Source organism: Cotesia glomerata, linkage group LG7 (assembly GCF_020080835.1).
Source record: "Cotesia glomerata isolate CgM1 linkage group LG7, MPM_Cglom_v2.3, whole genome shotgun sequence".
Lineage (NCBI taxonomy): Eukaryota > Metazoa > Arthropoda > Insecta > Hymenoptera > Braconidae > Cotesia > Cotesia glomerata.
This window is the reverse complement of record NC_058164.1, coordinates 20,235,291-20,255,839: the sequence shown is the minus strand read 5'-3', so window position 1 is coordinate 20,255,839 and position 20,549 is coordinate 20,235,291. Positions and strand designations below refer to the sequence as shown.

Genomic DNA, 20,549 nt, shown 5'->3' with positions numbered 1-20,549 from the left:
TTCAAAGTCTCGATTATTCAATAAGTAAACATATAAAACATCAAAAATTAAATCAGCAAAATTATTAAATCTACCGAAAAATTTTTTTCGAAAGTATTTTTTTCCTTCACGCTCTCGTTAGGGAGCACAATAAGATCATTCTTAAGAAACATTGTTCTGTGATAACAATCAAAAATATAACAAAGATCATACAAAAGTGACATTTAAAACAACAAAGAATTCGAAATCTTTAAAATATGCCAACTTTTTTATTCCGGAGAAAATAATTCCGTATTTGGTCGCATAATTGACACGCAATTCAACAAAAGGATCATATTTATCACACAATTGCACAATAATTCTCATGCTAAATAAAATAGTTATTATGTATCGTTATTGTTCACTGTAATTAAAATAAAAGCGGTAATAAGCTATTCGCTTAATTATTTATTTAAATTTATTGACAATTTTTTTTTCTCAATAGACATCAATTATGTTACGTCTTTTTTTGTCTCATTTATTGACCATCCGATAGTTGAATATTCGACGGTAGAAATACAAAAATAATAATTGTTGTTATTGTTCGAATAAATATAACCATAATAGTGGGAGAAGAGAGTCACGAGAGAGTTTATACCAACCAAAATGAAACTACTTCGCCGGAGAAAGTGAGAGCTAGTCCGTGTTGTCTTGTAACGTTTGGTTGTATATCGTGTTGTGGTGGATACTGCTGGTTAAGCCACTAGCACGTTAAGTACAACCGAGTCCATTTGTATCTCATCGGTTAAGATTTGTTTATTTCTTGAAAATATTTTGATCGTTTTTTTTTCTTATTATTCAAAAACTAATCTGGCTTCGCCTCAACGCTAAATTAAAAAAAAATATTTTTCAAAAAAAAAAAAAACGAGTAGAGGCGAAGCCAATGATTGTGTTCTCAGTGATCTTTTGTACGAAAATTAATTCAATAAATTTAAAGTGAAAAATGCCTGTGAAGTTTAATAGGATTGAAAAATTTAATTAATTTATTATTTTGTTAAAATTATGAAGAAAAAAGTTTATCATGGAAGTGAATAATTGGTTTTCTGTTTACATTAATTAATTTCACGCGAAATGTAATTGAATGTAAATAATAGTTTCTAATTAATTTGAGAAAATTATTTTGGACAGAACTTGTGTTTTTAAAATTAACGAAACAAAGTAAGTAGCTACCAGTTATTGTCTCACTTGTCAAAATTTATTTTATTTATTAATTTACTCGAAAAAAAAAAATATCCGTTACACAATGGAAAGTTATTCGATGTACTTAGATGAAAAAAGATAAAATTAATTAGAGCATAAAGAGCATTGTTTCAAGGCCACCAATGAAAAAAAGGAAAACACGATGTATAAATAATAACCGGAGAGAAGGGACTACATCAACAACGTACGATACTTTTTTTTTTAAATGTACAATTTATCCGGCAATCAAGTAGCGAGTTATAAAAGATTTCTTTCGGCATAAATTAAACAAACGTGTAATCCCCCAGATGGAAAGAAATCGAAAGCGCTGCTGATCGTCGGTAAAAAAATATAAATAAAATTTCTCTTACATGACATTAAAGTCCCTTTGTGATAGTGGAGTTTTTTACCAAAAAATTCCACATCACATTTAGTGTTGATTTTTTTGTTTATTTTGTTAAAATTTTGAGGTCTACTTTCACGTTCACTTTATTAAAATAAACACTTATTTGTATCGATAGAAAAGAGAAAGATAGATTGACTTTCGAGTGATGCATCTCCTGAGAGACTAAGACGTTCAGGTGAAAGTTCGCATGTCTGTTAGATTTTAGATGTGTTAAATGATAAATTTATAGAGTTTTATTGAACCGCGGAAATGGTGTAGTTTGGACAGGCTTGGAAATTGATATATAAATTGAAGGAAGTGGGATTAATATAAAGCGCGATTATAATATTGTAATTAGGTAAATGTATAAACTGAATCACGGCAGTGTGAACGTGAACGTGAACTTCAATCCTTGTTTCTTGATACAAAAACACATGCACTTTCACTTCTTGTTTCTTGCTGACTAGTATTACCAGTTAATTTCTTATATTTCTATGCAAATAAGAATGTTTATAGTTTATTATAGTTCACTAATGATGGATGATTATTGTTATTATGAAAATAGCTCATTTCAGTGGTAAGCATGAGTTAATGACCTACAAAACATATCTCACTTATTCAAGGTCATTATTGCTTTTGATTATAAATAATGTGTGGAATTTTTTTATTTTATTTAAGTGCAAACGATATGTGATTAAGAATTATATTTTTATGTTGTTGAAGTATATAATTGAATTAATATTTGGTTAAGGATAAATTGATGACTAATATTAAAACGAATTATTACAGAAAAATGTCTCACGAAAAGTATTAAGAAAACCTGTCAAAAAAGTATCATCAAGTTCGTATAAGATTATATAGGAGTAGAAATGATAAAAGCAAAATCGAAAAAAGTCAGATTTTTTTTTTTTCAAAAGAGCATTGAATAAAAAAATTTTGAATTTTGAAAAAAATTCATGTCTCAAAAACAGATGGTCGAAAAAATTCAAAAACGCATTTTTTATCGGTCTCAAAAGTATGTAAAATTTTGGTTTTAAAAAATAGAAGAGAGTGACCTAAAAAAGTGGTCGATTTGATATGGGATGCCGTATAAAAACTGTGCTGATATAATGCCCGTCTTATGATACGAAGTGCCTAAGATTGTATTCTGCTCTCAATTTGTCAAGGTCAAGCACTTTCCTGGGCCTAAATTACATTTATAGAGTTAATTTTGCACTTATAGAGTAATCTGAATATCTGTATGATAGAGTGGTTTAAAAAAAAAATTTTTTTTCTTAGATTATGAAAAAATAAAAGTTTAAAAAAGAGTATAAATTTTTTTTTTTATTTAATATCTTTAAGTGGTCCATCAGTTTTTAAATTAGTGATGAATTTAACGTTTTGATTCTAAGGAAAACTATTTTTTGACTTTGTAATATTTCGATACATCTAAGAAAATATTTTTATTATCACATTTGATATTTTCAAAGAACATTCTCTCTGTTTGACATAAAACAATTTTCTCTTTATCCTGTACATTTTTTCTGTTTACTTGTTTTTTTAATATTATTTATACCATTGATTTTTTTTTATTTCTAATGAATAATCTTTAAGAAGCATGTGCTTTTAGACTTTTCCAACTTTTTATCAACGCTAAACCGATTGTGAAGTCATACTACACTTAAGCTTTAATTTTGATATTAATAATAGTATCATTTAAACATCAGTAGTTTTTTCGTATAGCTGATGCATTTTTCTGTTGATATTAGTAAAATTGACCATCATTTTATCTAGCTGAGTTACGTAAGAACAAGAAACAAGCTAATCTGTTAAGAAATAAAAGTTATTATCATTATGTATAATAATGACAGATAAGTTGGAAAAAATGTCGGTATGAATCCGGGATTACCGATATTTTGTGAAAGTCAACATCCGGATTGGTAAAATTGACAGTACGCGATTACGAAATGATTCGCTATTTATAACCACATAAAAATGTCATCAATGGTTGTTGTAACGTGTCTGAGTGTGTGTCTCTATGTATGCATGCGAGTTGTTAAGCAAAAGATGTATGATTCATGTTTATGTGTGTGTATATATGATAAAGAAAAGGAAGACGAGGCTATTGCTACTTTCCCTTGTTGTCAAAGCCTTCAACCAGTTTTTAAGCCGATGATATATCGCTTTCCCTATTTCTTCGTCGTATGGATTTATTGAGTTTCTATTTGCTCTTATGTTCACAAAATGCTAAACAGCATTATTCACTTTTAGTTGAGTTTTTTATTAAAAAAAAAAAAAAAAATATGGTAAATATATATAAGATGACTTTTGAATAATCCAATTTAAAAGTCGTAAAAGTGAATTTTTGTTGAGCGTTTACTGTCGTTTATTGTAAAAAGAAAATAAGATAATTTGTGTACACTCGGATGAGATGCTTTTTACTTTCACTCCATTACGAAGTCACCAATGACGTAAAAGACTATTTTACGATACGTTTAAAAGATTATCTATTACTTATTATTCATTTTGTTCACTGCATAAAAAATATGTACAAATCCAATTTTATATTATACTTTTTATAAATAATAATAAGAAAAGTTATAAAAAAAGTAAGAGAATCCAAAACGCTCAAATTATAAAAACATTTATGTGAATAAAGTTTAATTTATAATTAGAAAAAATTATTATTTACAATTGATGAAAAAAAATTTTTCTTTATAATTATGTAAAAAAAAAAAAATTACAAAAAATTTACTCTTCAGACCATTCATAATATAATACTTTCCGCTATTTTCGGATTTAAAGCGTCAGAAAATATACCAAAGTAAGTTATTCAACTCTTTGATCTGAAAAAATTGGTGAAAAATTCTTTCGTAAATTTTTGGATAATACATCTTTTGAACTAATTGTTCGATTACAATTTGGTTTATGCTGCTTGATGTCTAATTTGATGATTAATAAAACATCTGGAAGTTATTTCAAAATAACATTTTTTTTTTTTTTGTTGAAATCGAAACTTTTAGAAAATCAGAATTTATAAGCTAAGTTTCACTAGAGCAAACCGGTTATTATACGTAGGAAGTGGATAAATATCTTATTTCAATAAAAATTAAATTAATTATGTTAACTGGTATATTCATAGCTTGTGTATTAGCCTAAAACTTGTGAATCTAGCTTCTTGAACTTGATCATGATCACTGACCGAATTAACTCTCGAATTTTTTGGTCATTGTCGAAATCCTGCGAATTTATGAATTTCCGCATTCTACTCTTCGCCAATGATCGAGGGAAGAGAAATATTATTATTTCGAATATTATTATTCCGAATATTATTATTTCGAATATTATTCTTATCATTTCTTCTCAACTGCAATTCAAATTATTATTTGATCTCGTTGGATTAATCGAAATAGCACAAAATTTTCCTTTAATCTATTTTCAACAACCTGTTTAACGAAGTTAATAATGATTATGGCCATGTTATACCATAGAACAAATTTTTATTTTCACATAAATTTAACACTTGTTCTATTTTACCACATGATTTGTCTTAATTTGGCGAAAAATTTTTCTTTTACAGAAGTACGACATTTTTTCATAATTTGTCAAGTTAGAAAGATGAGATCAATCAGAGTTGTCATTCCAATGTAACATAATCTTATTATTAATATTGTGAAATCGATTGTTGAGTTTCTGATCCCACCTTTTCTCTGCAAGTAGGATACATAATTTTTTCAAGCCTACTCTGAACATCTAATTTGAGAGAAATAGAAAACTATAAGATGCAAAAGTATTCCTTTCAATATTTATGAATTGAATTACGTTGTTCGTTGTAAGATTACACTCCGGAACGGGTTGTCTCGATGGAGTTACTAATGTGTAAAGTGGCGTTTCTATCATCTCAAATATTTTCGTCATTGATTTCTATACGACCAAAAAGCAAATCTAATCTTATACAGGTCAGTGATTTTTGCAGAAATTAAAACTAAATAGGCCACTGGGCGCTGTATACGTGCCATTCCTTTGTTTTTGTATACGGCAAAATAAAAACTATTGAATTATATAATGTTTACCGAACATATGCGATAAAGTGAAATATAGAGCAAAGACTGAATAAATTTAGCACTTTCTCTACGAGATACATCAAAATTCGACTATCAAAGTATTGCAAAAATATTTTTTCTTATAATGAAAAAAATCAGAAAATTTGGGATAATCGTAATCGATTTGTTGAAATAACTTTTACAAAAATCAATCAATTTGAATGATTTTAACAGGCATTGGAAGGATTTCATCAATACTTTAACAGTATTACATTTAAAAATCATTCGGATCAATAGTTTCCGAGATATTCAACGAATGAGAAAATCTCATTATTCGTTATTATTCAAGTCTTTCATCATCGACATTTCTAGTTTCAACGAATTAATTCCTTTGCGTGATTCTTGCAGCAATCTAAAAAAATTTTTCGATCGTAAAGCATTCTCTGATGCTTCGCATCATGAGTCGTGCAAAATGATTATTAGATTTTAAAATTAATTATGTTTTTTTTACTTTACGAATTTTTGGTTCCTAGTGCGGAGTGAGTAATTCCGTAGAAAAGTTGTAAATATCAATAGTGTGTAAAAACGAAACTGCTAATTTAAAAAAATTAAAAATCAAATGATGCATTATGAAAACAACGTTAATTTAATGAAAGTAATATTTTTTTTATTAGAAGTAAAATTTTAGACAGAATATTAAACACGTAAAAAAAAATGCGTTATTTTCTTACATAAACTAAAATAATTTAAAATCATACATTATGTATAGTAACAAATTATACTAATATATTTATTTATATATTACAATTTATTTAATAACTTTAATTAGGTGTTACGAAGTTTTAATAATTACTAGTTAATTATTCATTTTCTAATTATATAATTAACTAAATAATCTGAAAAATAAATTATTATTGGACTTATATTAGAATTAAAAAATTTTACTTGCAAGAATGGCTTACAAAAATTTGCACAGTTGGCTATGCGTAAATTTTGTTTGAAATTTTTGTTAAAACGTTTCTATGATTTTGTCTGTTGGAGAAGTATTTAAAAAATAAAGGAGGATGCCCAAAACGGCCCCTAGTCCTCGCAAAATAAAACCAATGGCATTCGATTCAGCTCATCAAGACAATAAAAAAGTTCTATGAGACCAATGTCATGTGTTTAAAGTTAAGAGAAAACCTGAGCGACACCTCGGTTATGAATTTTAATTAGTAAATAGAATGTGTGGCGCCACCCGTTGATGAAGATAAAAGTGGTGCAGAGGCAATATCAGGGCACTTTTGTCAATGCAAAAGAGACAAAAGGACTATTGGGTGCTGTGCCCATATAATGACAGTCCTCTGGTTCTTAGGATGAGGCAGGTTTGAAACAGAAATCAGTGAACCTGCCAAAACATTAAATAATATCTTTGCAGTATTTGAAGAATCAGAGAAAGAAGACAGTGCCTAAATATTTTAATTTATATAAAACAGTTTTGAGCCTTAATTAACAAATAAAAATATAGGTTCATGTTAAAATACCAATTTTGAGTCCGAGACTTTATCAGCCTATATCTTCTTAAGGACAGCCCAGACAGCTTTGATTACGCTGACTGTTTTTCATATCTTGTTGAGTACTTTTCATCAAGACAAGTTTTGTCTTGCGAGGCTGGGGGGCCAAGGCTCCTAAGGATTTGGGCATTCTCCTTTCTACGGAAATGTAAAAATCATAAACTTGAAAGAAGAAATAAAACGAGTTACCTCTTAACATTGACACGATTTTGCTTTTTTTTTTTTTCCTAGGAATTGTCGACAAATATTTAAAAACAAAACTACAAGGTGAAAGTTAATCAATTAATGATGATTATAATAGAAAAAAAATTCATACTTGGCTGCATTAATTATAAATTTATAATCAAAATATAAATACATGTAGTTCGTTAGAACTCAAGCCCATAAGCTCTATGATAAAAAATAAAATCTAGCAATCATAGCGAATGTTTGTAAATTGAAAGAACTCAATTCGTATTTAAAATCCATCAGCATTTTTTTTTCTAAATAAATACAATTCTAATTGGGCATTCTTTAATTTTTTCCCTTTTTTCATGACATCTTTAAATAAATAAAATTCTTTTGAATCTTAATTCAAAAAAAATTATTAATTATAATGATTTCATCATATATTTCTTATTGAATTAGAGGGTAAGCTGGTCAATTTTCTTGGAAACTAAAAATGATAGATCTGAACAATCCATATAATATAATAATCATAATCATGTATATAAATCAATAAAATAATATGTGTTATATGCTCGAATTGTATAGAAGACTATCAGCTTACATAAATATAATTACGTGTTATTACTTATTGCTATTAACTGGTTTGTTTTACACATGAAATGAAAAAAGTTTGTGGCTGCATAAGACTAATTTCGTTCTCGTTATTTACACGTAGGACGATTAATTAGCATCCTGGAATTTGTCATGTATCTGAGACAGACATCATACTGTAGCTTCCGGTCGATGTAACAGAGATTAGTTTTGTCGCATGAATAATAATCTTTTGCATCATTCGAGGTGAAATCAACTTTGACTAAGTTCTTTATTTATTATGATTGAAAATAGACAAATAAATTTGGTTATTACATAATAGTTATTACCTCTTCCAATGAACCGTTATAAAAAAACATCGATTCAACGCTCCGGAACGTATCAGATCTAAGAAGATAAATATTTACTTTTTCGTTTTCAATATCTCTCAAATCTACTTTTCTGAGATAATGTCGGTGCTAGAAAGATCTTAATCATTCAAAAGTAATAAAAAATATTACACTTAACATATGAATGCATGTGAAGCGCGTGCGATCACGCGGACATTAGAAAGTGAAACTCATTTGTATTCAACATTATTTTCAATCAAGTAGCTTTATTAAGCTAGAAATAACAATATAAATAAAAGGCCTTTGCGGAAGCTACTGAAGATTTTTCTTGTATTTTACTCATTAAAAATCATAGCAAAATATGTGAAGAGAAAAAAACAAAAGTTTCCAAATTTCTTGCTACAGACAGCTCTCAAATTATCAAGCTCATTTCTCAAAAAGCGGCAAGAATAAATTTGAATAAAGACGACACTTTTTCGAAAAATTTTATTGATCTCTTTATTTTTTAATAACAGATAAATTAGTTTCGTACCTTATCGGTCAGTTTAGTAATATATGATTCAATTAATGAGAATGGAAATCACATATTTACAAAAAAGAAGAGACAGTATTGTCTTTATTATTGTTTTTTTTACACTTAATCTAGGAAAAACTATCTAAAAATTAGTGTAGTGTAACAGAAAAAAAAAAAAAAAAAACAAAGAATTAGGGGAGGGTGGGGCACAGCGGCCCACTTGAGGAAGTCCTTTCGCTCCAGTTGAGTCACAACAACTGTAGTAGTCAATATTCGATGAATTAAAATAAAAAACCCATAAAAATTCCTAAAATTAAAAAATAAATAGTATATGAGGCATTAATCGTTTAAATTTTGAAAATTAAAAAAAAAAAAAATAGTTAAATACAAAAATTAATTTGACTCTTGTAAATCAGCTGTTAGTAACCTGTTCGTGATTTGGCAACGCTTTATTTCGGTTGTTTACATTTTTATTTGCACAATATAACCTTAACCATGTTTAACTTTTTGCAGTCAGTGTAAATAAATAAATTAATTTAAAATGTTTAGTCACAAAACCATAACATTCTAATGTCTCATGGCAAGAATGCTAGTATTTTTTAATTATTGTTTTATTTTTCAATTATGAAATATGAAAATCTGTTAACAATAAATTAACTAATAAGTATATATGAAAAACATAAGCGCGTTAAAGTTTAGTTTGAATTTATTGAATGGTCTGAAGCTCGCGCTACACAACGTTGCCAAATGTTCTGATGCCATTTAAATGTAGGTTACTTAAAAATTTTCCGTGATTTTATAATTATAATTTCTCCATAAATTTCACGGCAACCTATATATTTTATTGCAAAAAATGAAACCTGAATATTTCGAAAACCTTATTTTGAGTTTTTTTTTACCCCATCTAATCGGTGATTAATGCCATAATTCGAGAAAGTTGTTAAGGTCTGACTTTCTCGTAAGACTCGGAAAAAATACTAACATTTTTAGAAATTTTTTTTTCAAAAATTTGCACGGTGAAGAATAAATTAAACTTCACTAGTAGATACGTAAGGACTTTAACTATTAGATAAAATTTAATTTTATGCATAATCTAATATTTTTTATTTAACATTGATGGCGAAAGGACCTCCTTAAGCTTGTTATTTCTTTTTGTGGTTTCTAACCATTAAATTTGTTTATTTTCCGTCTATTTTGAATAAATCAGTCGAAATTTAGCAGAAAATCGAAAAAAAAAAATTTTTTTTTCTGGGGCATGACGGCATGACGGCCCACTTCCCAAAAAAAGCGTATAAAAAATTTTTTTTTTTTTACTGAAGTCATTACTATCAAAATCTGGAGATTCTCCTCCCAAAAGAAGTCGTCGAGGGAAAACCATGATTTTTACGAGTCTTAAGTATCACCAAGAACTCAAAGAAAAAAAAGATCAAAAGAAGCAAAAAAAAGGACCTCAGTTAAAAAAATAAAATTAAACCCAAAAAATTTGAAAAAAAATGCTTAAAATATAAAAATGATGATATTCATTGTCTTTATGCATTGGATTTTACTCAGAATCCACAGTCATGAAATCAGTGTAAAAATTGGAATAAAAAATGGTCTCATGATTTTTGCGTAGGTATTGACGAAGATTATTCCCACGAATATGTCTGTGATCATTGCGAATAATCGTATATCGACGTTCTAAATAGCAAATTGTCTAACTTCATTTTAACGAATCTTCCATTTGTACGAAAATATAATTAGTCCGAAATTTATTATCACTTTAATAAAGCATTTAATATTTAATAGAGGTATAATATTTTGGTTAGGATCATTCAAATAATTTATAAGCGAACTATAATTGCGTCAAAATTAAAAAAAAAATACCCTCTAAAAAATAAGGAGTTAGACCAATCGCTAATTAGACCGTCGATATCAAATTATCTCGATGTGATTTCTTAATTATCGAAAATTTATATTTCATGTTTTATTCAAGATTTAATTTTTTTCAACGTTTTCAAAAAATTATAAATTTTATTATAAAGCTGTTAATTAGTTTTAAATAAATATTAATTAATAATATAATTAATTCCTTTTATTGCACTTAAAGGTTTTAAAAATCTCCTTACAAGAAAAAGTACAGAGATGGTATTCGGCAAGAACACTGTAAAAAATGCGGACCCGAGCCAAAATTAAAATACTAATTCAAGCCTCAAAAGCCTACTTTCTTTTGATGTTGTGCCTACCGCTGAATGTAAAATATTATTTTGACCCTTAATGTACTGAAAATAGGGTATGGATGCCAAAATTAATGTTGTAGAATAATATTTTCAACCTCCAAAACCTAGGATCGCTTTGAACACCTTTTTTGCAGTACTTCAGCCTACTAAGAGCATAAGTAGGTTAATTTTACGATTTCATAGAACATAGAATTTCGTAAGTTTATAGTTGAATACATTAACTAAGCCCAATTTTGGACTTAGAATTTTTCTACTTTATGCTCTCAGTAAAATTTTCAAAGTTTTCACTTTAACTTTGAATATGAAAAACTAAAGTTCAAAAATTTGGTTAAAATATTATATATTAGTAGCAATAAGTATATGGACATAGGGTAATATAAACACACATATGATAAATTTATTACACTGTTTCAAACTCGAAAGTTTATTAGTAGAGAAAGTTAAAAAAAGTAATAGTAATTTCAATACCACAAATAAACAGTACTCATTTTTTTTAACACGGAAAAAAGTAAACTGTAATAAATAATAAGGTAAAAGACCCAATTATTGACACTATAAGACACAAAGTTATGATTTCATTTTTTTAAGCGTAAAATTTTAATGTTAAAAAGCTAATGCTCACCCAAGTCAAAGTTAAAAAACTAATTTCAGCCTCCAAATTCTACTCGAGGGCAAGGAGGCCGAAATCAGTTTTTTAGATCTATACATTTGGTTAATAAAACTCCTGACATTAAAATTTCTCCAACGTTCGTATGGCATTGCGGATAAGTTGTAGTCTCGCGTGCGTTGGGTGTACTGTTCGAATCTCGGTTAGAGCGATAGGCGTTTTTAGAAAATTATTTATAAGGCAAGCGTTAAACTTAATTAAGATGAATGAATGTAAATGTGATGTGATACCTTATCCCCTCCCCATCCATATATATATTTCTTCTGTGCGTGTATTTGTCACTGAACTCCTCCTAAACGGCTGGACCGATTTTAATGAAATTTTTTGTGTGTCTTCCGGTGGATTCCAGAATGGTTTAGATTCACAATTCAGTCCACGAGAAAATGTTTATTTAATAGATTTTTTATTTATAAATTTTTGTTGACCTTGACTACCCACATGCACTTTTCATATATTTTATAAATATCATATATATAAGATATAAGAAAAAATTCATGTGTAACATCGGGATGAGCTTATATCTTTAAAAATATCATTAGTTGACAAGATACAATGTTATTTCTTAATTATTGAAGTTTTGAAAGATATAAGCTCATCCCTATGTTACACTCATCGAGTTCTTTCATTTGAGTACCCACATAACATTTTTTATATATTTTATATATATGGTATTTGTAGAATATATAAATATATCAAAAATGCATGTGGGTACTCAAATGAAAGCTCTTGATGAGTATAAAATCAGAATGGGCTTATATTTACGAAAATGTTAATTATTGAAGAATGCCCATTGCATATTGTTAACTAATGATGTTTTTAACTATACAAGCTCATTCCTAAAATTTCTAAATTTAAGACGTGTGTACATGTGTACATGATATATATATATATATATATATATATATATATATATATATATATATATATATATATATATATATATATATATATATATATATCTACATATTTTCTTTTGACAATTTTTAATTATAATTAATTTATAAAAAAAAATAAATAATAACATTATAATAATAATTAAAATTAAATATTATTAAAAATAATAAATTAAATTTTTAATAATTAAATATAAAAAGGGTTTATAAAAATATTTTCTTTACAAAAATTTATTTATTTCTAAATTCATTTATTTTGGGAGTGAATGCGGAGTGAATTTTATTATCAATAAAAATTAACTCCTTCTCGGAGTAAATATCACCCCCGCTGGGAGTGAATCAATTAAAAATCATTTACTCTCCATTCACTCCGCGTTCACTCCGCAAATTTTTTACAGTGTAATTGGTTACATTAGTTTGCGTTAATTGAAATCACATGTTGAGTCTCTAATTCAAAATTATAAATATGAATAGCGTAGGGTAAGATATCCTCGAAGAAACTCAAATAAGAGTTGATACTACAATTAACTTACTGCTTTGATTTCAAAAACCTGTGTTTTCAATTTTTTACCAGTCATATAATTCAATTTTTTGTTAAATTTTTCAGTTCAATTAAATTTTTTCCTTATTCATTTTACCCGAGATAAATACAATTGACCTGAAAAGGCTTAAAAAAATTAATTCTTTAAATTTCTCACAATTCGAAAAGAAAAAAAAAATTTTTTCGTTACAATTTTTTTTTCGAGTGGTTCATTATGGCTCACATATCACATATCGGCCCAAAATATCATAAAAACATTATAGAGGTTATAACTTAACGGAAAATGAAAAAAAAAAAATTTTACCTAATTTTTGAGGTGGGCCGCTATGCCCCACTCTCCCCTATTTTTTATTTTTTATACAAAAAAATTCGCTACTAGACATCGCTAGAGAATGATCTCCAAATATGAGCTCCTAAATAATAATTTTTATCTCCTCAGGTTGCATTTATTTTACTCACATGTTAATATCACTGTCACCTAAATAAAATTTTATTTCACATAATTTTTTAATATCAGTAATTTTTTATAGTATACTTAGTAATTATTGTAAAGCTTGAAACGTCAAATTTAAATTGTAAAATTAAAACAATTAAATTATATTAAACAAAATTTTTATCAAACAAATAAAATTTTCACCAACATTTCGAATGAAATTTATTAGAGTTCTAATCTAATTTTTATAACCAGTTACGATTTAGTACTAAACATAATCAGTTTCAATAAAGACTGTAATTATTGATTTTTTTATTTCTTCATTCTATTATTACTAAAATTGAAAATCTATTCCTTTTTATATAATTGTTATTGTCACTACCAAAATTTTGTTAGAATCATTTATTAGCTTTGTCACACAAAATTATTTTTTTTTTTACCAACTCGTACAGTCTAATGCAAATTTCTAATGTAATCAGTCACTCATAATTATATTTCAGATTATTATAATAATGATAAAACGAAATTACTGTCTAAATTGTAATTTTTTACATCTCATAGTTAATTTTTTTTTTATAAATATATATAAACTATAATTGTCCATTTGAGATTATAATTTTTCGTTTGAGATAGTATTTTTTTTATTTATGAGGTTTACTTGTATACCGTTATCTGGTTTTTACAAGGCTGATATCCCCACTCTTTTTTTGGGGAATCAACAATATCCCCACTTTATATCTCCACTCTATATTGCGGCTGTGGACCGACTTGTGCCTTCTGTACCGTATTCACCCTGATCCTTACCACTCGGCTATTGGAACAGTAACATATGGGAAAACCACAGAGAAAACCCATGTTAGTACAGTCGGAGCTGTGTTCATCTACAGTGATTGATAAGAAACTCTTCTTTATCGTCCACTATAGCATTAGGCCCCTCTCCTAGTGTGCAGAAATCCCTCGCGCTAGCCAACGCCGACTAGAGTGGTCACCCATTCAAGTTGTTGCTTAAATGGGTGATCGTCCAAGTCAGACGTGTGCCGCCCGGCTATATTTGCCATTTTTAGAGGCTGGCAACGCAACGCACATATTTTTATTTATAATCACTGAAAAATATTGGTGCGTGCCGGGATCGAACCCGGGTTCCACTCTTTTGAAAAGCGGGGACCGAGCCGACTAGGCTATTGCCAACCTATTCGTTTGAGATAGTATTTTTTTAAACAAAGTCGTAATTATTGTAAAAGTTTTTTCTCCCAGATACAGAAAACTCGATCCCTATTTATATAGAAAATTATACAAAAAAAGTTTCTTACACTGTTTCCATAACTCTAGTCGTTTCAAAAAATAGAAGGCCAAAGTTTAAAGGATTTAAGAAAATTTTTTTTCGCTTTATATATATAACTTTATGACTTTCTATTTATTTAACATCATAAAATGTGTAATATATATTTTTAAGGAGAGTTCATTTCCAAAGAAGTCTTTTATGTTTAATATTACCGATATGTTCTTTGTATACTTATATATAGTATATTTATAATAGAGTATTTCTTAGCTTATTATAAGGAAGCATATATACTATATATTAGCATATATACTATAAATTATATATATTATATAGCATATATACTATAAATTAAATTATACAAATATAAATAATGCTGTGAAGCGGGAAAGAATAGGAGTTACGGTAATTATTACGTGAAGCGTTCCACATTCACGTAACAGGATATTGGTAGGAAAGGATTGAGAAAGGAATGTGGAGAGGATCATCTTAATGTGAGTTTATAGAATATGCGAGAAAAAATTATTAGATAGCTCGGACTGGGATTCGAACTCAGAACCTTCCGAAGACATGTCGGCTACTCTACCATTTGAGCTATCCGGTCATTACTTATAGAAATGAAGCTAATAAAATACAATAAGTACTCTACTTAATACGATTTCTGAACTTTTTAATAAGTATCTCCAAAAAATTTCAGTTTAAATTAATCCATTGATTTTTTTTAATATTTTTAATATCGATTTTTAATGAAGTATACTAAAATATTTTTCAGCATACAAATTTTAATCTGAATGAGGGTATATAGTTATTAATTTAATTTGATAAAAAATTTTTTTTACGAATTCCAGAATAACAATGATGTTCAATAAATGTAAATCCTACAAAATGGCAATAATACTGGCATTAATGGAATTAATTTGTGTATCAAACGGACAAAGATCAAGAACAGTAAACGACAACAATACAGTTAACACAAAAAACCGCACCCACAGTGTCCTAAATTTTTCGACAAGAAGAAAACGGCTGGTAAGATATCCACCTGGGAATTATGTATTCGACAATAACCCACCAGGAGTTAGTGCAAGGATTGGTTATCCAATAGCGAGATTTTCTCCAGTACCACCATTTCAACCAGCACCATCGAACTGGCGCCAGGCAAAATCATCATTTTGGCGATCGCCCATTGAAAACTTTCCACCGAGACCAGTTTTAGCCCATAGAACACCCAGGTTAATATTTCGTGATGACTTTCCAACGTTTCCTGCCAGCGGAGTCGGATCATCTTTTTTTCAAACTAATCAGCTGTCTCCTGAAACTGACGACGAATTCCGAGGTATTTTATTTTATGCTAATCAGTGAACTATCGATTAGTAATTATCATAATTATTATTATACATAAATAATTGAATTGTTTCAGATCAGCGGAAACAAATTTTTACAGATTATCCCAAACTTGAAACTGGTATGATCTTTACAAATACTTGTGTTTTTTTTTTTTTTTATTTTAACATTAAATTTTGTTTTCGAATTTTTGCTTGTGTTTCTATCACTAACATTTTCCTGAATTTATATCAATGTAAAAAGAGAGAGGAAGCTACAATGGGCATTGCGATAATTGTAATACAATAAATAAGTAATATTTATTTTCGAAATACACTCCTCCAAAAACTTAAGGGATCAAGAAATAATTTCTACATTTTTCAGTGATTTTTTGACGGATTATATTTAAGTTAAAAATAGTCAACATAATGTCAAGAAATATGGCGAAAAAAAATTTTAACTTTTTTCATTTTCCTTTTTGGTCTACTTGGAAAAATGTTTTCACGCTAAGCCATTTAAACTGGATACCCTGTTTTTCCCGCTTTAATTCCCTTATTAACTTAATTTCAACGTCGTTTGTCTTGATATCCGATTTGAAATGAAAAAAGACCTTTATGTCTTTAATCACCATCTCAGCAACCAATAGGAGAACAAAAAATTCAAGAGCTCTTCCAGAATCTCCAATAAATTACCTACAATTTTCTCCATAATTTTTGTAAAAAAGATTTTTTTTTTATCGATATTGATTCAAAAAACGTAAATTAAAATAATACATTTGAATGAATAATTGATTACTTATTATCATTATCAAGCCTTTTTCTCTGCTATTCAATTAAAATCAAAATTAATCTATTTATTTAATAGAAAATCATGATATACTGCACTTTCAATAAACCTTAATTGACTTTTCAATTGCTACAAGGAGTTTTCTTTTCCACTAATGATAAAATTTATTAGTTCCAGGCACGAAAGATTAAATTACAATTTTATTATTCATAATTACATATTCCAATTTTAATATATTTAAAAAACTTATACCATGTCATATTACTAAGATATTGCAGTAATTATTCTCCAAGTGACCTTCAATCTATTTATTTCGGACTACATACTTTTTTCAACTCACTCATTTTAATTTGTTTCCGAGTTCAGCTAAGTGTTATGACATTTCAAGGTCATTGGATATTCTTAAACTACCGATGAGAAAGACTATTATTGACCTTAAAACTATGACTATTCGATTTACTGACTCGGAATTTCGAATATAGTAAATAGAACATTGTTTTAAATTTTTGATAGATTTTTAATGTTTCATCTTTCTAGATTGACAACGCTTTCAAAAATTTAATTTAAATACTGTACTGATAGGAAGATTCGTTAATATTTTATAAGCTTTATTAATTAAATTAATAAATTATATATTAAATTATTTGTAGACAAATAAGTTTATTAACAGTTAATGAATTCTTTCATCAGTATGCAATTCAGCAAACATTTTATTGATTTTCATTTTTCAATGAATCTAACAAAGGAGTATCTAAAAAACATAATAAATATTCATTACAATGCCCATTTAATCCTCTGTCTACTTACAATAATTATACTAACTAATAACGCAGTAGAAAAGCTTTCTCGAAGAAATATGTTGTCTTAAAAAAACGGATGTTAGAATATGATGAAACTAACTGATAATAAGAGGCTACAATATAACGTCACGCTGACTAACCTCGTTGATAATCTTTGAAGAATTTAACCTGTTATTATTATTATAATTTTTTTTGTTACACGCACAACGAGTAAAGGTTTTTAGGACAATAAAATTTTTCAACACTTTAATAATTAAGTTATTTCTTTCATGACAAATGTTTCATTGACTTGGAGTAATTTACTAAATTCGACAATGACATATTAAAAATTAAAACAAACAGACAATCGCTGATTCATGTGTCAGTTTATATGTGAACAGAAATACCATTATGTGTACAGAGAAATCGCGGACCGAAAAAAAGCCAGCATGGGAAGGTGACGAAAGTTTGTGCTCGGACGGACGAAGCTGCGAATTTTTTCTTAAGTGTTGGATGACATCTGGGCTATTGGATGGCAGTTGTGGTGGTATTATGTACGCTTGTTGTCAACGTAAAGACGGTAAAGCTATTGCCGGTGATTATAATCTTATTGAAACGCCTAGAGAGCAATTATTACATCCCCAGCTTGCTAAGCCGAACTTCGACCATGTCAGTGACAATCATCGTAAGTTGCCAATTGTCTGCATGCAATTTATTTATTATTTATTTTTTACCATCTGCATGTATACATTTGGCTGAATCGCATGCTCGCATTGTTTTCTTTTATTTAGTTTTGAAATTTTTTACTTTTGTAAAATTACTCCAAGTCTAATGAACTCTATAAGGTGGAAAATCCAACTCTATAATTGCATACACTAAAAAAAGAACTTGATGAAAAAAAAATTTTTCTTTTTATTCAAAAAATTAGTTACGAATCAAAAAAAATTGTGAGCCGTCACGGGACGCCTGGCAGATGTGAAACATCGAAATTATTTTGTACAAGTAATAGGCACAAAAGTACAGATTATGACAGGAACTAAATATGGCATGATAAAAAAATTAGGAAAACGGTTGACCCTGAAGGCCATCCCTGAAACTTAGAGCTCCAAAATACAATTTATGTGTTGTTTGGAGCTCTCCGAGCTCAAAGAGATAGCTTTTCCATGCATTTGAACTCTTCAAGTTCAAAAGTCTGATATAAGTTTGATGAAACACTATTTTTTGAATTTTCAAATCGCAATAACTTTTGAATGAATGAACCGATTTCCACGCGGTTGGTAGCATTCAACGCAGTTTTTTAAGCCTCATAAAGAATCTTAAAGTTTGAAATGATCGAACAAGGAATTTTGGAGTAATTCCGAAAAAACATTTTTTTCGGTTTTCTTTCTTGCACGATATCTCTCGAACGAATCAACCGATTTTGACCGGATTAGCGGCGATCAACGTGGCTTTCCGCGGTTAAAAGCTGATTAGTTTTTGGAGATGATCGATAAAGCCGTTTAAAAGTTATTAAAAAAAAACCACAAAAAAAATTTTTTTTCACAGTTTTTTTCAAAATCTAAGTTTGGTCCAAATTGTATTCAAAATCTAAGTTTGGCCAATTCACTTTCTGAATTATCGCTATCAGACATATTTGTTCGTTAAAAAAATTATTTCTTACATAAAACTCAGGTTACTTTCACTTATGGAACGTAGTAAATCCACTCTTATAATTTAGATGAAAAATATGAAAATATATCATGTAAGCAAACTATTTGTAACGTGATTGGTCAAATATATCATAAGCATCAAAATATATGCAAACTCTATAGTCAGGCGCGCGCCAATTTAAATTCTAGTAACACTATATATACTATAGGTATGCGAGCTTAGTGTGGCGAGAGAGGTTCGCACAGTCACTTGCGCATGGCATCACGGCGCCATGTTTAACACGCTATACCTATAGACTACGTATAGTATATATATTTCATCATAATATAGCGTGGCGAAGCGTCGCCACGGCCTGTATCGCCACGCCAACAATTAGGTTTACCCTCCGCCTATAGATGTTTCACATCAAAAAATTAAAACAACTTTACTTTTTCTAAGAAATTATACGTATACTTTAGTCAAAAATATTTTTCTCAAAAAGTTCAAATTTCAATCACTTTGAATATTTTTGAGCGGTCCAAGCTTAAATGGAACGAAAAGTTTCAGGGATAGCCTTTAGGGTCAATTGCTTTTCAAATTTTTTTTTGGATGTTTTTCTTGATACAAAAAGATAGGTCATTAAATGTTACTAATATTTATGTCAAGCAGCAGAATATAAAACTTAATCCCTGACAGACAAACTAAGTAAAAATTACCCACCACTAAAATTTAACTTCATTGGAATTTTACAGAGTTTTTTCATGTTAAATTATGTTATCTATCATACGCAGAATTATTCTAGCTTCCATTTAAAAACAAAAAAATTAGGAAAACGGTTGACCCTGAAGGCCATACCTGCAACTTCCCGCTTCACGGAAAGATTAAAACCCGACTGGTTCGTGTTCTGCACTAGACTCAGTCGTGTGCGGGTTACTTTACATGGATTCTGGTGCATCACCTAACTGAGTCTGGTGCAGAACACGACTGAGTCGTGTGTGCACACGACTTAGTCTGGTCCGCACACGACTTAGTCGGGTGATGCACCAGAATCCGTGCAAAGTAACCCGCACACGACTGAGTCTGGTGCAGAACACGAACCAGTCGGGTTTTAATCTTTCCGTGTTCTTTCTTAATTAAACGCTCAAAATTTCACTTATTACGTTTTTGAGCTCGAAGAGCTCAAAAATATAATTCTCGTGTAGTTTTGAGCTCTCCGAGCATAAAAGTCGGATAAAAGTTTAATA

General features: G+C 28.7%; 1 protein-coding gene across 4 annotated transcripts in view; it reads left to right on the top strand.

Annotated features, from left to right (window-relative positions):
* Positions 1–670: 670 nt before the first annotated feature.
* The window catches only part of LOC123269161 (testisin-like), a 32,946-nt gene continuing 13,067 nt past the window's right edge, over positions 671–20,549 (top strand). Inside the window, exons 1-4 of one of the 4 annotated variants that reach the window (XM_044734735.1) lie at positions 671–1,176; positions 15,640–16,124; positions 16,209–16,253; positions 18,098–18,361. In XM_044734735.1, coding sequence (XP_044590670.1) covers positions 15,647–16,124; positions 16,209–16,253; positions 18,098–18,361 — 787 coding nt within the window. In that variant the 5' untranslated portion in view covers positions 671–1,176; positions 15,640–15,646. Of the gene's footprint in view, positions 1,177–1,225; positions 1,403–5,451; positions 5,521–15,639; positions 16,125–16,208; positions 16,254–18,097; positions 18,362–20,549 lie in introns of those variants that run through there. The other 3 variants (XM_044734734.1, XM_044734736.1, XM_044734737.1) reach the window with 3 other exon arrangements.